Here is an 18715-nt window from a genome sequence, read left to right as displayed (position 1 = left end):
GTCTGCTTGACTACCAGTGAAGTGCAAAAATCCACCCTGAACAACATAGTGCCAGTTCCAAATGTACCCTTCAAATGCACCCAAATGTTCCAAGTCCACTTCACCATCTGAAAGTGCAAAGATTGGTGATTCAGATCTCAAAACAGAGGTAAAGGAATTTCCTCCAGATCAGGAGGCCTTGGTTCTGGTCTCTACACTGGTTTATCTACCATAGTCTTTTGAGCTGACTTGAACCTCTCCTTATGTTTATTCTTACTCTTAGCATTCTGTGCTGGTAGTTCCAACAGGCTCCTCAGAATTAATGGTGACCCCCCCCCCCCGATCTCCTGCACTCTGTCCCTTTAGTCAAAACCAACAGAGCTGACATGATTGATACCATTGATGTCAATAGGAACTGACTGCTATGGGTGTGGAGATTTGTTGAGGAGAGAGCCCTCTCTCACAAAGCTGCCTTCCACTTTGAAACTCTATCTCAGTGAGCCTTAGGAGTACATTTTTGGCATATATTGCAAGTTGCCACATTATGTTCCTCACCCAGAGAAGACAGAGGTTATACTCATCTTTGTGAATCATATTGCCATAATTCCCACACAACTTCAACTATCATGAAGTGACCGGGGGTTGGGGGAGATAGTGTAGTTTGATTCTGAGGGGAAAAAATCTCCAAAGAACAATTAAAGCAGAAAAACAAAAAAATCTTCTACCACAAAATTAACAGACTAGAACAACCTAACCCTTCAGTGGTTAAAAAAGGAACTGAAGAATAGGGTGCTGGGCCATGTGACTGTTGGAGTAGGAAAAGTTTGCAACAGATCCGAGAACAGTCTAGCATTCCCTGTACATGTGAAGATCAGTGATGAACAGATGGGTAACTGGTGCCATTCTTTTTACACTAGAGTTGTATGATCTCTGTAACCAACCCATGACAATAGCTTTGCTGCCACAGTTTGGGCCAACTGAAGCTTATGGGCTATTTTCAAAGGCAGTCCATGCAGAGTACATTATGGTAATCTAACTTGAATGTGATCAGAGCCAGATCACACTTTTTAAAGAGCTGGCAAGAATGCAAGATGGAGCAATGTGCTTGAATTAAAAAAAAAGTGTGGAGCAAAGCGGATATGTGTTTCCTTCTTCATAAGCAAATTTTGTACATGTTCTCAGTTTTCAGACAAGTATCACCAGAAGGAAAAAAGAAACCATCTGGCAGAAAACATCTCATATTTAATTCTTACCATGTGTAATTCCACAAGATGATACAATTTGGATCTCGACCTCTAGCATACAAAAGCAATATAAATAGTTTAAAACTTTAGTGTAATTGTTATAAATTGAGACAAATACAAGGCCCCTTTCTGGATTTTAAAATTAAGCTTCTAATTCATGGCAAGCAAGATAAATTGCAGTGCCCCTGCTACACTGGCCAGGCTAGTCTGGTGGAAGGTGGGGGGGGGGGGGAGAGAAGGCTCTTTCCCACATTTGCCTTATTTTTTATCCCTGTTCCCTTGTAAATACTAAAATTTCAACTCAAACAGCCTTTCTAAGCTTGAGCAAAGTTGGTTTTAACTTTTCGAGAAGATACAAAAATCTATACATCTGGGACATTACACTTATCCATACACATTATAGATATTAAGTGTGGTGGGTGAATAGTGGGGTGAATAGTTGCTGTTTTTTTCTCTTATCAATTTGCTTATTCTTTAGCTTTTGATTCGGCAGTATCAACAGTTCTCAATAGTCTGGGTCATATATCCTTTTGCAAACAAGGATGATGTAACTCTGAAGCCCTGGAAGCAGTGTCCCTGGCACTAAAGGCCGGGTGGAACTCAACTAAAGTTGGTTCCACTCCTGAAAATGTCCCAACCTGCCCCATAGTGTGACAGGATTCCTCCACAGCAGTGCCCACTTTTGGGTTTCACCATCATGGAGATGAGAAGTACCCAGCCTGTGGCAGCTTTGCCCTCTCCACTGGTGGAGGTGCCCCTTGTGACAGCGGAGGGAGCAAATGCACACCAGCAGCCCATTCAGCTTCTTCCCTCCTGCATCTGGATTGCACTGTAATTATCTTACAAACCTACCCAATCACTACTGTTGTCTCTACCTTCTGAGATCAACTGGAGACAGAGCCTCCGCAGTTGTGCCACCAAAACTCCAACACCACCTGCTCAGAGAGATTAATCTGTCCCCTTATATTGACAACTTGTCTGACATTTCCACAATGATCCCTCCTTCTTGCCCTATGATTTAATTGTTGTTTTTAATGTTTTTATATATGTATTTCAGCTTTGGTTTTAATTGTTCTAACAATACTGTTGTTTGGTTTCAATGCTTTTAAAGTTGTGTTTTTATTATGTTTTGCAAATGATTAATACCTAGAGGAGAGCAGTATTTTTCACATGCATAATAGCAGGATACCAATGTTTTCAGGATTTTTACTAAATATGCAAAGAGTTAAATTTCACTGGGAGGTAGTATAAATAAAGAATTATATATATAGGTAGATAGATCTTGGAAAAGGTCCCAGAACCTCAGAGGAAGCTTGGATGCAATTAGATAGACCAATTCAGAAATTTTTAAAAATGCTATAAAATATTTGCAGTTCTCACTGGGGACCTACCCAAAGAGGAAATAAATGACAACTTAAAATCAGTCAAGTTGATTCCTGGAAAAAAACAGTCATGATGCCTAAAGCAGAGAAAGATCTATCTATAGTTAAGTCTTAACAGCTTATCTCACTTTTTACTAATGACTTTTTTTTACAGGCATTCTAGCTAGCAAACTAAACAAGGTTCTACATTGTTGTTTAAACTGGGGAACCCTGGATATGCAAATTTGTGAGTTGGGGCATGTTATATAATGTGATGGTGATTTTGAGATGACCTGGTGCAAAAAATCATTCTTTTGGGGGGGGGGGGGCGGGGCGGAAAACTCAGATTTTGCCCCAGGCTCCATTTTTCCTAGCTAAGCCTCTGAGGTTAGGTCTCTATATAATTCCTTCTTGTTTACTGTGTGCTCCCCCTTTATTTAACTAGATTGCTATTCTCAGGGAATTTCATATCTTCTGGATGATTCCCCTCTTCCCTTCTCTGTTTAACTACCATAACAAAAATATGTGCTTTATAATCTTTCTCCATCATAGTCAAGGTAGATACTCTACTGTATTACTTCCTATCTAGCCTGGAATTCTTTTAGAATAAAGGACTTCTATTTGTTTTCTGAAGCAACAGGGCTAGTGGGAACTTTATTCCTAAAGCAATATTTCCATTCTGCTGTGCAAAGCTAACTATAAATATAACTATAAATAAATAATAAATACAAAGAGGTTTGTCTTATCATGAGACTGAGAAATGTATCCAATAATTTGTAATATACGTGTTAATACAATGTTCAAAACTCTACACAGTTGTAAAAATATTTTCTGAGAAATATTGCCATTAGTAGAACAACAAAAAGTTAAAATTTTCTATTTTCAGAACATTGTTACTATCAAGAGCAGCAATCCTATCATAAATATTTTTTTCTTTCAGTCACTGACAATTAGATTCAAGAAAGTTTAAATAAACAAATGCAAACTCCTCTGGGTTGTTTTTTTTTTTTTTGGTAAAATAAAATATCTTGGATAAAGTCTTTACAGGATAAATATAGGGGAGAAGTTCTGTTTTCCCAGTGTAAAGAAACTCTTTCATAGCTGGAGCCAAGGATACCATTAACCTGTCTGGTTTAAATGAGGCATGGGGCACCATTGATGAAACTGAGCTAGTGTTCAGCCAACTGAAAGAAGATGCTTATAAGTTATCTTCATCTCCCCCTGAAGCAGCTTGTTTGGACCTTCCAGAATAACCCATTAGAAGGGTAGCTTGATGACAGTTTAGTCACTCTAGTGCCTATAAAAGGGCTGTTACATGAACAATTGGCTTATTTTGTTCTTTCAGATCATGGGTTCCAGTTAAGATAACCATGCTGGGTCTGTTGAGTTCTGAACAGAAGGAAAACCAACAGCTTGAGTGCTGGGCCTCAGATGGGGCTCAGTGGCATAGCCAGTGTTTTTTTGATGAAAAAAGCAAAGAACCAAACAGCCAGGCTATTAGATAAAGTGACAGTAAGAAATAATAAAAGAGACACATATGAATGAGATTCTTCTTCAAGTTAGATATGACTGTCCCATCTAAATCCAAGGACAGGAAACCATATCTACCAGGGCTAAAACAGTGGTATCCTGAATTGGGCTGGAGGAGTTTTTTAGGTTTAATTGTTTGTTATATCATATTTTATAATTTATTTATGAATGATTGTCATAATTAATGTATTAGTGTATTGTTTTAAACATGTTGTGCACCACCCTGAGTTGTTGGGGTAGGGTGGGATATAAATCAAATAAATAATAATACCTCTTGAACATCCAATTTTATATGTTACACACCATTGTACATTTATTTATTTAATTATTTGTGCCCCACAGTTCTCCAAAACAGCTTGTATTGTTCTTCTCTCCTTCATTTTATCCCCTCAATTATCCTGTGCAGTAGACTAGCTTGTGAGAGTGTAACTGGTCCAAGGTCAGTGACTGGCCCAAGCCACTCCAAGGTCAAGTCTCTCTGATACCACTCTGCCCCTCTAAACTACTACACCACATGTGATGCTCTTCATCAGAGCCCTCATTAAGCTAGGCTAGCCTTGTTGTGTGGCAGGGATAGTGTGGGATGATCAAATCATCTCGTGATGACAAATCATTCCTAAAACACAAAGTGATTTACTGGAGTAGTTTGTGGAGGGAACATCTTTGATGCTGACCACATCAGTCACTTAGTTGCTTGAAAAATATGTTGAGGGAGAAGGTGAGGATTGGCATGGTTAACATGCAGCCTAGGATAAACATCTCTCTTGGTGCTAGGATGATGATGTCCAAATGGCTGGCAACCTGAAAACTTCAGGGCAGGAATCCACATTTTCATGGGTTAACATTAGCCTGGCAGATGGTGGTATCAATTATTAATACCATGTGGAGAAATAAAGATAAGATCCTATCTAGTCTTCCTATGTGTACCTTATGTAGCCTTTAACAATGAAATCCTAAACAGAATAATCCGTTCTAGCCCACTGACTTCAACAAACTTAAAAGGATATAATTCTGTTTAGGACTGCACTGTAAAATACTAGATTCAAGTCCGGTAGTACCTTAGAAACCAACAAGATTTTCAGGGAATGAGCTATTGAGAATCAAAGCTTCCTTGTCAGATTCTGTAAGACACTGTTGGATGTCTATGGTGTTTATTATATCTAGCTTAACTTTAGCACTTTAATCACTATCACTTTGGCAACATATTTCAAGGAGATTCCTCCATGAAGTCTCCATAGATCCAGTTTTTAGTTCAGATTTTTTTTAAAAAAAATAGTATTCTGTTTTGCATTATAAACAGAAAATGCCAAATCTGAATTATACAATTTGCACATATTCTGATTGGTTTGGTATGTACTGATCTTTTGGGAACTTCAGCTAGAACTGGATATGTTACAAAATGACACAGGACTGAACACAAAATTACTACGCTTGCCTTTTCTCACTTTTCCAGCTCTTTATCTCATTTATTATTGTTTTAGAATCTTTTAGATTAAAATTTGTAAATGAAATCATATATCAGTACAAATTAGGTTTTATTAATATCTGTATCTAAGTTGACATAAGATATTATATGAAAATACTAGATTCTTATCCTACCTCTCTTTTAAAGGATATTTGTAGGGGAGAACTGACATGTGGGGGGGTTAGCATAAGCCCTTTCTTTAGTCACTTGCAAAACCATGAAACAGAAACTTTCATGGGCATGTTTTCCTATTTTTATTCCAAACATCCTTTTTCAAGTTTTCTGTATGTATTTATGTATTTGCTAATTTCAGTACCAGCAAAATAAAAGAGCTAAGTACCAAGGCTTAAGTTCAAATTTCTTCTTAAGACCAATGGATGGCAATATAAGTTATTGATTTCTTTGTTTACTTACTTGTGACCCATCTCATGGGCAATAGTAAATGCAAGATTCAATCCATTGTCCTCTGCAATGATACATTTTCGTTTTTCACTGCACATACCATTCAAATATGCTATGCCTAGGAAACACAACCACCACAATCAATTATTGTTGTTGTATTATTGTTAATCATTTCTACTGTTTCAGGTCTAAAATGTTCTATGGGATGATTCCGCACAGTAAATTACCAGCAGGGCTCGACTTGTGTTCGGCCCGGGTAGTCCGCATAGCCGCAGATTTCGACAAAAGTCCAACTCTCCTTCAACCCGCCTGAGCTGGATCTTCTCGATCGCTGCTCAGAGGAAGTACTTTTTGGTGAACTCATGTTGACGTCACGCTTGTGCGGACTGTCTGTTGTACTCGACTCACCCCTCCAACCAATTGTGTCGTTCCTGTCTCCGCCCAATCAGGGCTTAGTTTCCCTTTAACCAATCACAGTGCGTTTTTGGCCAGCCAATCATAATCGCTCTTTGACAGCAGGTTGGCACTTTTCCTACCCAGCCAGAAGGGAACAAATGGGCAGAGGCAGTTGTCTGCAAACTGCCTGCCGGGACCGCCCTCTTTGCTCGGCTGCAGCCTAGCTCGGGTCAGCCACTCTGCTGGAGCTGGTGACTGGTGCGCAGTACCTTGCTGGATTTTTGCTGGCTGCAGTTGAGAAAGCCAGTTCCTGCTGCTGCCCCTTCTCCATCTCTCCCCCTCACCCTTAACCCTCATCAGCTTTTTTTGAAAAGGAAAAACATTTCACGTTTCCTGCCATGCAAAAGGGAACCAATCAGGGCAGAGGAGTGGATGACGCACAGAGTTGACCCCCCCCACTGAGCTCGGGAAAGGAGAGACGAACTCGGCAATGTGTGGATTAATGGCGAATCAAGCTCAGGTGCCAACTTTTCGTGGCAGCCAATAGAATGCGAAGCAGGAAGAGGCATGCACAGCTCATCCCGCCCTCTGAGCTCAGCTAAGTAAGAACGAGCTTGGCTGCTGTGTGGAACGACAGTGAGTCGACTTCATGAAGAAAAATTCCGGCGGACACAAGTCGAGCCCTACAGAATGTACTGAATAGGAATGGCCTGGAAAGTGAGTAACAAGTGAGTAAGTGAGTTTGTTACTCACTTGCCAGGCCACTCCTATTCAGATGCCCTCACCTATTGACCTTTACTCACAGGTATATATACTCCACTTGCTTTCCTTTCCAACTATCAGATCCTCTGAAGATGCCAGCCACAGATGCAGGTAAAACGTCAGGAGAGAATGCTGCTAGAACGTGGCCAGACAGCCCGGAAACCACACAGCACCCCAGTGATTCTGGCCATGAAAGCCTTCAACAATACAATTTTTACGAAGGTTAGGTGTTGGCAGCAGTTACCATAGGGAGGGAGGGAGAGAGAAATGCCTACAGGAGGAGTTGGGAACCCTTAGGAAAGGGTAAAATACAGCCTGGAGGTCAAAGGAGGCCTGTTTTGCCACAAGTTCAATTAAACTTAATGGGATTTTATTTGAAGTAAATATTATAGAAATCTTTTCTACCACATGTTTTAGATAACTTTCAGCAGCTCTCATTGAGCTGCAAATAATCTAAATAACTAAAACACTGAAGAACATTAATGTTGATATTAATTGCCTCTTCTTGAGTATGAATAATAGGCAATATATGGTATTTCAATCTCTGAACAGCTGTAAATTGTTCTGTGGACATTACTTTAGCATTTTTTCCTTACTTTGGCAGACACTATAATTTATAGCACGTAATATTTCTGGAATGTTCTATTTCTTTTCTCTATAAATACATTGCATGAAGATTTATAACTTTATACTTTTTTCTTTTGTCTTTCCTTTACTAATGAACTATTCAAATTCCAAAGTCAACTTTCTAATAGGAAACATAATCTTACAAACAAACTTTATAAAAAGAAAAAAACAGATGATGAATTAGAATATAGGTATATTGAGCCTATGGGAATCCTGCATGTCCTGTGTTCGTGGAATGATTGCACTCTGGTGTAAAATACCTTGGGATAATTTATTTTAACTGATTGATGTATGTTTATTTTTAATTATATTTAGATTAATATTTTACAAATGAGTTTGGGGGATTTTTTAATACTTTTAAAAATGCTACTTTTCACACTCACTCTCAAGGATGACGAACTCATTTGTTACCAGGACAAGATATGATATAAATGTGACTTGGGGGGCCTGTCTCAGTTGGCATCAGAAAAGCACGGGTGTGTGTGTGTGTGTGTGTGTGTGTGTGTGTGTGTGTGTGTGTGTGTGTGTGTGTGTGTGTGTGTGTGTGTGTGTGTGTGTGTGTGTGTGTGTGTGTGTGTGTGTGTGTGTGCTTGGACTGGCAAGAGTAGGGTGGTTGTCTTGAGAGTGCTCTTTCAGCCCTCAAACCTGCTGAGGCACCCCCCTCCCACTCCCGCTCTGTCCAACAGATTGGGAGTGAGGGACCACATATGACATAAATGTGACTGGGGCGGGAGGGTGCCTGTCTCAATTTGCACCAAAAAGCACTGTGGGGGGTAATTTGCACCAGAAAAGCACTGGACTGGAAGATTGTGGTGGCTGCGTTTAGAGTGCTCCTCCAGCCGTCAAACCTGCTGAAGCAACCCCACCTCCCTCTCTGACCAAGAGATTGGGAGTGGGGAGTGGGGTTGCCTCAGAAAACTCACGGGGCTGATAAGCTCCCTCAAGGAGCCACATGTTTGATATCACTGCTGCGTGACAAAGCAAGTTACCTATCTTTATGACATCCACATTGCTTTTTATATGAGGAAATATTAATATTTTAAAGCATAAAGTATTTAAACAAACAAACAAAGATACAAAGACAGTATCTTCCTTTCCAGTGGGAAAAGAGAAACGTCCAACGCTTGGCAATTTTTGAAGCTGAATTCTCTAGTTCGATGATAATTTACATATTAACCTGAACAATCTTTCAGGTTAGCATGACCAAACCTTTATCTGGCCTTGCTCAATATCATCATTACTCTCTTAATGAAACTTGTGCCATCTAACATCTTTTCAAAAGTCAGTGTGGTGTAGTGGTTAAGGTATGATGTTGGGACCTGGGAAACTCATGGAAGCTTGCTGAGTGACTTTGAGCCAGTCACACATTCTTAGCCCTGACCCTGGGATGGAAGACGTCAAAAGAATACCAGGGTTGTGATGCAGAAGCATGCAATGGTAAACAGTCTCTTGCCTGGAAAACCTATAGGATCACCATGTCAGCTGTGACTTGAAAGAAAAAAATAATCTTATACACACATTCACAGGAAGATGAATAATATTATTATTATGCTGTCAACAAAACCCAGCAATATTCATGATCAAAGTACAGCTAAATGCAAACAAGGAATCACCTTCTCAGATGACATCAGAACATTTTTAATATATATGATGCATGTTTTAATGGGGCTTTTAACCCTATTATATAAGCTGCCCTGGCACTTCGATGTAGGGCAGGGTATAAATGAAATAAATACCATATATACTCGTGTATAAGTCAACCTGCATATAAGTCGAGGCACCTAATTTTACCACAAAAAACTGGGAAAACTTATTGATTCGCGTATAAGTCGAGGGTGGGAAATGTATCAGATACTGGTAAATTTCAAAAATAAAAATAGATACCAATAAAATTACATTAATTGAGGCATCAGTAGGTTAAATGTTTTTGAATATTTATTTCAAAGAAAAATAGTAAACTAGCTCTGTAAGCCCTGGTTCTCCCTTTAAATCCACTCTGGGGGTGGTGGGTGGTTTAAAGGGTGAATCTGGGGAAAATTTGAGGGTGCCTGTCAGGGGAGGAATGTTGATGTTAGCAGTACCAACATTTCAGAGTATCTTTAGGAGAACCTCCTGATGATACCACCCAGGTTTGGTAAAGTTTGGTTCAGGGGGTCCAAAGTTATGGACCCTCAAAAGAGTAGCCCTATCTACTATTAGCTTCCATTAGAAACAATGGGGGATGGGAGCACCCACTTTGGGGATCCATAACTTTGGACCCCTTGAACCAAATATCACCAAACCTGGCTGGTATCAGCAAGAGATTATCTTGATGATACCACCCAAGTTTAGTGAAGTTTGGCTCAAGGGGTCCAAAGTTATAAACCCTCAAAATGTAGCCCCATCTACTAATAGCTTCCATTGGAAACAATGGTGGATGGGGCACCCCCTTTGGAGGTCCATAATTTTGGACCCCCTAAACTAAACTTCACCAAACCTGGCTGGGATCATCAGGAGTGTCACCTGATTATAGCCTGAAATGTTGGTGCCACTAGCCTAAAAACTGCACCCCCTAGAGGCCGACAATGTAAAAACCCTAAAATATTTTTTTAAAATACACCTCACTCGCGTATAAGTCGAGGGGGGCTTTCTCAGCACAAAAAAAGTGCTGAAAAATTCGACCTATATGCGAGTATATACAGTAATATATATATATACAGGAATTCATTTGACATAATATGCTTTTCTCTACTTCCTGTATTTGATATGTCATATAATTTGTGTTAATTCATAATGGTAACTAAGTTCCTACAATGCATGTTTGGCCCTGCTATGGGACAAATAAAACCCTTGAAGTCATTTTAGATTAGGAAATCACCACCTGAAGGGAAAGCTATATAAACCCTTTTCCTCTCATACTTTGATCCTAATTTGAACTGGGAACTTTCAAATAGCTCTTATATGATGCAGTTGAGATGACAAAACTTACAGAAATGCAAAACCCCACAAAATTATATGTAACCTTAATTCACTTTCTGAAGTGTTGCATTTCAAAAGTTCTACAATCAATTTTGTTGTTTTGCTTCATGAGTATACTTACCAACAGTATCACATGGTTCATCTTTATGTACACAGAAATCCATCCTAAAATTGGAGAGGAAAAAAGACAAATCTTTATGAAAATCTTGCCGCTTGGACATGAATGGTTGTGTGAACTATTTTGACAAATGTTAAGGCCTTAGTAAAGGATTGGATTTCTCAACCTCAAAAGAACACAATGAACAAAAACCTGAAATTAACTATAATGCTTTAAGTTTAAACCTCCTTAGATGAGAAATCTGGATAATACCACTTTTTTTCCATACAAAGCACAGGTAGGGATAGTAATTAACTGTTAATTATTTATCACTTGCAATAACTAATTGAAATCTACCATTTTGACACATTCATTATCTCCCTTCTCTTAATTATGGCTGTCATTATTTTTTAATAACAAAGAACATTATCAATCTGAGATATGAGGAGCCTTGCTACAATTGATGTATTTTAAATTGTGAGGGGAAAATTTAATAAGCTGGTTAAAAATTAAAGGACAAACTTTTTAAAGCCTTTAAAACAAGATAATTTGATTGCAAGAGCTATGCAGAGGAATAGCCTGTATCAGAGGAGGAGCAACCAGGTGGCAGGGGTGCACGTGTTGCACCAGGTGCGTGCCTGGGGGTGTGGAAAATTGCCCCCCGGTGGCCTCCCTGCAGCGCCCCCCCCCCCACTTACCTTAGTGAAACAGTGCAGCCGGAAAAGCGGCCTGTTCCCTTTAGGCTGAAAACAGCTTGGTGGGAACTACACATCCCAGGAGACCTTGCGAGCCCCAAGGTCTCATGGGAGGTGTAGTTCCCACCAGGCCATTTTTTCAGCCTGAAGGGAACAGACCGTTTCTTCAGCCTGCACTATTTCACTAAGGTAAGTGGGGGGTGTTGGGGGGCAGGGCACCACGGAGGGGAAGGGCGGAAAACACAGTGATCACTGTGTGCAGTATGGCCCAGCTACGCCTCTGGCATGCATAGAGCATTAAATCAATCCTTTCTTCAGCAGAACTGAGAGACAAACTTCATGTTAATTGGTCCTCAGTTTTAGAGAGAGAAAATAGCTGTTTAAAAATTGCCACAAGAGCCTGAGCTTGAACAGACTTCCAGCACGTGGGGCAACAAGCAATCTTGTTTCCTCCTTCCATGCCTTTTAAAGTGCTGAATTAGCCATGGGAAGGGTTATTTCGGTACTTTATAAGGCATGGAGAGAGGGCTTCATGCCACAGGCCTGCTCAGGATTGGGCTCACATGGCAATTTTTAACTGCTAAATTTTACTGTAAAATGGTGTTGACAGTCATAGATCAAACCTGTGTTCACTGTAAAGTGTCCTTTGGCTCTGAGCTTGCAGGGGGGAAACATCCCTTTGTTCCTCCTCACCCCATCCCCTCAACTTTATCAGGATGTTCCTCCATGAAGGTGCTACAAACCTGGAAACTACCTTTTTTTAAATCAGAAAGCACTGCAGGAAGGGAGAGAAATGTGGGAAAATGTCTTGTTCTGTGCTCAGTGTGGTAAGTTGTGCCAGTATGTCTCTTATTGGTATTTTTACCTCATGTTTTTATATCTTTATCCATATCTGTAGAAATTTTAGTAATACAATAATTACTGCTTTATTATAAAACCATTGTGTATCTGATAATGAGTGTTTGAAAGTCAAGTAGCTGGCATACAATTTGTACTATTTTTAACAAACACTTCATGCCTATATTCTTGGATAGGTAAGGCCTGGCTGTAATGAAGTTAAGGCACTTGCTTATGGTTTCACATTTAAAGTCTTTTTGGCTATACATGTTGTTTACACAGAGGACTAGGAACTTCCTTCAAAGACTGCTACTGGTGCAGAACATTTGACAGACACGAGGCATTTAAAACATGTTATTCCCAGATCTAAATTTGCCTCTTATAACCTCAGTTCTGTCTGGGTTAATGCATAAATAAAACAAAATTCCAGTGGTACCTTAAAGACTAAAAACATTTATTTGAATATGGCCTTTCATGAGTCAGAGTTCCAGATCTATGAAGAGGAAACAATATTAAGAAGCCTTATAGGAAAAATTACAAAAGGGGAGAAGGAGCTGAGGCAGAGAGAGTTTTGGTATGGATCCCAAATTGATGCACAAATGTCATAGATTCTCTATATTTGTAGGTTCCAACTTTCCTACATTCCATTATCTCTATGTTCCCATTATCATTCCTATGTTCTGAGTCTGTTTAATTCTTTATGAAAATTCTAAGAACACAAATGCTTCTCCAATTCAATGTAATACTAAGAATAAAGATCAGCAGCTGTACCAAGTAGCTCACTGAAAGGGGTATCCAGATGCACATCATAGTAGAAATTTACATCAAGTCTGCTTCAATTAAAGAGAAAAAAAATTGAAACTCACCTGGTGATTAATATGGCTGCATCAACTGGTGACAAATCTTCCCCCCAGCTTGTGGACATCTCTAAATGGATGTCATTTTTCTTACCAAATTCTTCATATTGCCATTTGCAAAAACTCTCCAGCATTTTTTCACCATGATGCCCAATATACATTTCTGCCTGAAATTTGTAATACTATTTTACTCTTGTGTGAATATATCATTCTCCTTTTTGAAAACAAAAAACATTTCAAAAATATAATTTGTAATTTCTTAAAGAAAAACTTTGTTTCTAAATAAACATTAAATATCTCTTATACCATAATCTCAATATTTGTTTATTATTTTATAGGCCATCCTTCAGCATTAAAATCACTGCATGCACACTATAATGCTCCTTCTTCTAAAACCTTGAAAGAAAGATTGTGTTTATCCAAAGTTTAGATTATACAAATATTTTGATTTTCTTCATGTGATCTGGTAAACACAATCGTAATGTTTACAGAATGGTTTAAACTGAGTTACATATCTATCTATCTATCTATCTATCTATCTATCTATCTATCTATCTATCTATCTATCTATCTATCTATCTATCTATCTATCTATCTATCTATGACACACACACAGAATGCTCTATCAATGCTAAATTATCATCAGATTTAAAATAATATCCTGTTTTGGGAGTAATGTACATCTATCCAGTCATACGTTTGTTTTAAGAAGCAAGGCCATTATCTTGTTAACTTTGCCCAATTAATCTCCATTGTGCATTCCAAGGAGTCCCAGCCACACAAAATGTTGTGTATATTACAAAGCCCACACAAAGAACTTCAGAATAGAATGGGAATTTCCATGGAGAATTCATAAGTGATAAATGCAGCTGGACAAAAAGAAAAATATAAGATTTTATCAGTTCACTGGGTATGAGCTGAATGGAATTTTGCTGCATGTCCTGCATGCACACCCAGCAGTAGATTTTTAGGGAGAGGCTTCAACAAGGAGAAGAATTAGTGAAATTTCCGACACCTCCCACTTCCACATGCAGAGCTCCTTTAATTGAAGATGGAGAAGCAGAAATTGAATACTCCTTACTGTAGACCTCCTGATCTGCATGGATATTAGACCACACAGGTTCTACAGCCCTGTGAATCAACTTTCTGAGCATCTAAAAGAGATACTTGGAATGGCAACACAATTTTTAAAAAGACACTTCTGGTAGTACCATCTACTGTTAAGTCACTGGATCCAAGTACAAGGAAGGCTGGGAGAACCAACTGGCAGGCAAACATTAAAAATGTATGTAAAACCCTGCAGGATCAAAACAGTCAACCATCCACTTCAGAATCCTGTTTCACACAGTGGCCAACCAGTCCTCTGGAGGGCCAACAACAGAAGACCAAGGCCTTCTCCTGACATTGGTTCTTGGTACTGATATTCAGAGGTTTTCTGCCTCTGAACTTGGAGGTTACCTTTAGTCAGTATGGCTAATAGCCATTAATTAACCTAACCTCCATGAATTTGTCCAATAACCTTTTAAATTCATCTATGCTTTCAAGTCATCTATTTAAACATCTCTCCTACCCTCAAATAGCTACATTTTGTGGAACAGTTTGGAGAGTGGTTGTTATGGGTTTTCCGGGCTGTGTGTCCGTGGTCTGGTAGATCTTGTTCCTAATGTTTCTCCTGCATTTGTGGCTGGCATCTTCAGAGGTGTATCACAGAGAGAAGTCTGTTACACACTGTTTCCAGTGAGAAGGGAATGTTTTCAGTGGGGTATATACAGTTAAGCTGACAGTGTCTTTCATGCTCCTTAATATGAGTCTGAATGCTGCATTTTGTAGTCCTAATGTAGACCTTTCCACAGCTGCAGGGTATGCGATAGACTCCTGCAGAAGTGAGGGGGTCTCTCTTGTCCTTTGCTGAGCGTAGCATCTGCTGTATTTTTCCAGTAGGTTTGAAGATTGTTTGTAGGTTATGTAGTTTCCCCACAAATAGGGAAACTGATGAAAAAACATGGAAAGGTCTACATTGGAACTACAAAACACAGCATTCAGACTCATATTAAGGAGCACGAAAGACACTGTCAGCTTAACCATCCTGAAAAGTCTGCAGTAGCAGAACATGCTCTAAACAAAACTGGACATAACATTCTATTTGAAAACATTGAAATTCTGGACAACTCGGAGGGTTACTATGTGCTGTAACCATACCTAAAAACAGATTGACACAAATCCAGAAAATTAGTTTCTTCCAAGTAAGCCTGCAGTTGAGCCACGATTGCTTCAAACACCTTGCCCAAAAATGAGATGTTGGCCACCAGGCAATAAATGCCCAGCACCATTGGGTCCAAAAAGAGCTCCTTCAAAAGGGGGCAGACAAGGTCTCTTTCAGAAGTGTTGGCACTACCTACTACATCAAAGAGACATTTATCACCTCCAGAAACCCACTGGGTCAGCCCCCCTCCCCAGTTACCTTTTATCAGCCAGAATGGACAAGGGTCCAGGGAACTAGAGGAAGCCTCATCCCTGTAAACAACTTGTCCACATCCTCAAAAACTGAAATTGATCCAATAAAACTGTACCAGATGGTGTTTTGGACACCTCTGCAGGACGCTGTTCCGCAGTGGAGTTCAATCCCATGCAGATCTGAGTGACTTTATCTCAAAAGTGTACAGCAAAATCATTACAACAGATGCCAGGGGACACTTCAGCTGCAGACCTCCAAGTGGAAAACAGCAAGCCACTAATCACCCTAAATAACTTTGCTGGATGCTACTTTGCTACTTATGGATGCTATGAGGGCACAGAAATAGACCTCTTTTCTGTAGCCGCGACCATTTAATAGGCCTGATAATGGGCTCTCACCAGTGTCAAGTCAAGATCCACAATGCAATTTCCCCCACCTATGCTCAAACCATCGCCCGTCCTGCTTCCTGGGACCTAAAGAGCTCGGCCAGTAAGGCAAGGTGCTCAGGAATTATCATGTCAATGGCCCATCTGATCTCACTATTCCAAAGGGAGACCACGGCCTTGACAGGAGTGCCAGCCACATTCTCAGGAATATCCCTTAGAGCTCTCAAGGATTCTTGGGATTACATCCTCCTCCAAGGACAGACCATCTTAATTGGTCCTCCATCCCTGCAGTGGGGGAGTGACATCTGAAACCCAAACTTCACCAGGTAATGATCTATCTATAACAAGGAACAGATCTTAAGTCTTCCAACTGTGGGATCATCTCCAACTCGCCTTGACATAAAGACCAAGTAGAGAGCATGTCTAGTTTAATGTGTTGAGCCAGAAACAGAGACAGTCCCACTGTTACTATGATGGACCTGTGGTCCCAATCAGGACTGTCAGAGACATCCTCAGCAGTGTATCTATGGGGAACTGGGTTTTTTTTAGCCCAAGTCACCACTTCTGCACTGCAGTAGGTAACTCCCCATTTGGGAGCGCAGCTGAAGGACAACGAGAAGGGCTTGCCCTGTTGCAAATGGAGCCAATTGAACTTACACCACCCCACCTCAATGTAGAGGTCAGGTGTACCGTAACCAATGTTCATTTGGAGATAGGAGCAGCTAGGGTCCATTTGAGCCCGGCTGAAGCCAGGTTTGGATCCAGCAAAGCTGCAACCTGCACCTTAGAGATAGATCCAAGGCTGGCCTCAGCCAAGCTTAGGCTGAAACTGGCTGCTTTCAATACTTCTAGCTGTATAATGTTGGCTTAGCCCCCATCTCCACATGCCTGATGGTGGAGTTTGGGGGATGGACCAAACAGTATAAAGCTACAGGCTTCAAAGCAGCCAGCTTCAGTCCAAACATTGCTGCAGCTTAGAGTTGGATCAGCTTGGCCCTAGCCAGACTTTAATGAACCCCTCCTGCTCCCTCCTTCATATGGAGAGCAGCCTTCACATGGAAATTGCTAATGGGGAGAGCCTCACTTGCTCCACCCACCTACACATGTAGGTCAGGTGTAGGGCTGGCCCCACACCTGACCTCCATGTGGAGGGGCAAGGAGTCAGCCAGCTCCCCCCACTGGCAGTCTTCATGTGGAGATTGCAAACAGAAGTGAGGCCCACTCGCATACCTTCAACAGTGTCCCACCCAGCAGGGGCAGGGAGAAGCTGGGGGGGGGGGGGACACAGTGCCTGGGCTTTTTCCAGATGCCATTTTACATAGACACACCCCTGGGCATCCTTGACATTGAGGTTGAAATCCCTCAGAACCACTGTAACTGGGAGCCTCCAACACTACCTCTGAGACTGGCTCCATCAGCTCAGCTGGAGAGGCAGCTGGGCAGCAGAGTGAATGGTACACCAGCAGTAGTTTCAACTGGTCTCTCTGGCACCAAAAACAAACTATCTACATTAGCCACAGCAAGGAAGGATTGTCTGGTGAGGATGACGGAATCTCTATGAACTATGGCCACTCCCCCACCCTGCCCCATCAGCCTAGGCTCAGCGCTGCACACAGTAACTTGGGGGCAGAGCTGAGTAAGTGCCAGGCCTCCCAGGTTGCCCACCTGAGCCTTTCAGGGGAGGGCGGTATATAAATTAAATATACCATACCATACCACCCAAGTATCTGTGATGCATACCAGGTTAGTCTCCACATCCAGGATCAATTCCCAAATGAGTGCAGATTTATTTTGGACCTACCTGGTATTAACAAGCAGCACCACCAGGCTAGCAGGCTAGACGACACTAATCCCTGCTCTCCCAAAGTTGGGGGGCAGAGTAGAAGGGATGACAGCATACAAACATCCAGACTCCTTTCCTGCAACCTGTCTCTCTGCTCCCCAACCTGTTAGGAATGAATACAGATTGTTGCTGCACTCATACATTTACTTCCCCCTACCTTCTATTTGTAGTGCAATTTAAAGACTTTTGAGGTTGGGATAATTTTGAATAAAGCTCTCATTCATGCATGATGTTCAAAATCAGATGGCATGATGAACTGCAGTTTGTTTCTCCCTCAAAATTCAGAATTATAAATTGGAATTAAACAAAGGTTTAGAACCCAGGTTTGTGGGAAGAAAACAACCTCAGTTCACTTAGGCACCAGCATTTGACTTCACAGCAGAATCAATCTTGATTCAAAGCTTCATAAACTAGGAATTGTTCATCATGCTCTCTGTGTTAGAGGTAGTGGGAAGGGGTTAAATAAGTGGAACATGCAAGCATAGAAAAAAGCAGTATTTAAGCCTTTATGTAATTGTGCTGTATTTATTGCATACATTATAGCAGAATAGTCTATTTTCATAAGAACATAAGAACATAAGAACAAGCCAACTGGATCAGACCAGAGTCCATCTAGTCCAGCTCTCTGCTACTTGCAGTGGCCCACCAGGTGCCTTTGGGAGCTCACATGCAGGATGTGAGAGCAATGGCCTTCTGCAGCTTTTGCTCCCGAGCACCTGGACTGTTAAGGCATTTGCAATCTCAGATCAAAGAGGATCAAGATTGGTAGCCATAAATTGACTTTTCACCCTCTGATATTTGTGTGTGTTTGTTTAGTCTCA

The 18715-nt window shown here is 40.7% G+C and overlaps 1 protein-coding gene across 2 annotated transcripts in view; it reads right to left on the bottom strand.

Annotated features, from left to right (window-relative positions):
* ADAMTS19 (ADAM metallopeptidase with thrombospondin type 1 motif 19) overlaps positions 1 to 18715 on the bottom strand; it is a 109905-nt gene that overhangs the window by 57283 nt on the left and 33907 nt on the right. For both annotated transcript variants that reach the window (XM_048503409.1, XM_048503410.1), the window contains exons 6-8: positions 13220 to 13377; positions 10846 to 10889; positions 5994 to 6099 (exon numbers count right to left, since the gene is read on the bottom strand). In XM_048503409.1, the coding sequence (XP_048359366.1) occupies positions 5994 to 6099; positions 10846 to 10889; positions 13220 to 13377 (308 nt within the window). The remainder of the gene's footprint in view (positions 1 to 5993; positions 6100 to 10845; positions 10890 to 13219; positions 13378 to 18715) is intronic.

The sequence above is a fragment of the Sphaerodactylus townsendi genome, linkage group LG07, assembly GCF_021028975.2.
Source record: "Sphaerodactylus townsendi isolate TG3544 linkage group LG07, MPM_Stown_v2.3, whole genome shotgun sequence".
Taxonomy (NCBI): domain Eukaryota; kingdom Metazoa; phylum Chordata; class Lepidosauria; order Squamata; family Sphaerodactylidae; genus Sphaerodactylus; species Sphaerodactylus townsendi.
This window is presented reverse-complemented; position numbering and strand designations above follow the sequence as displayed.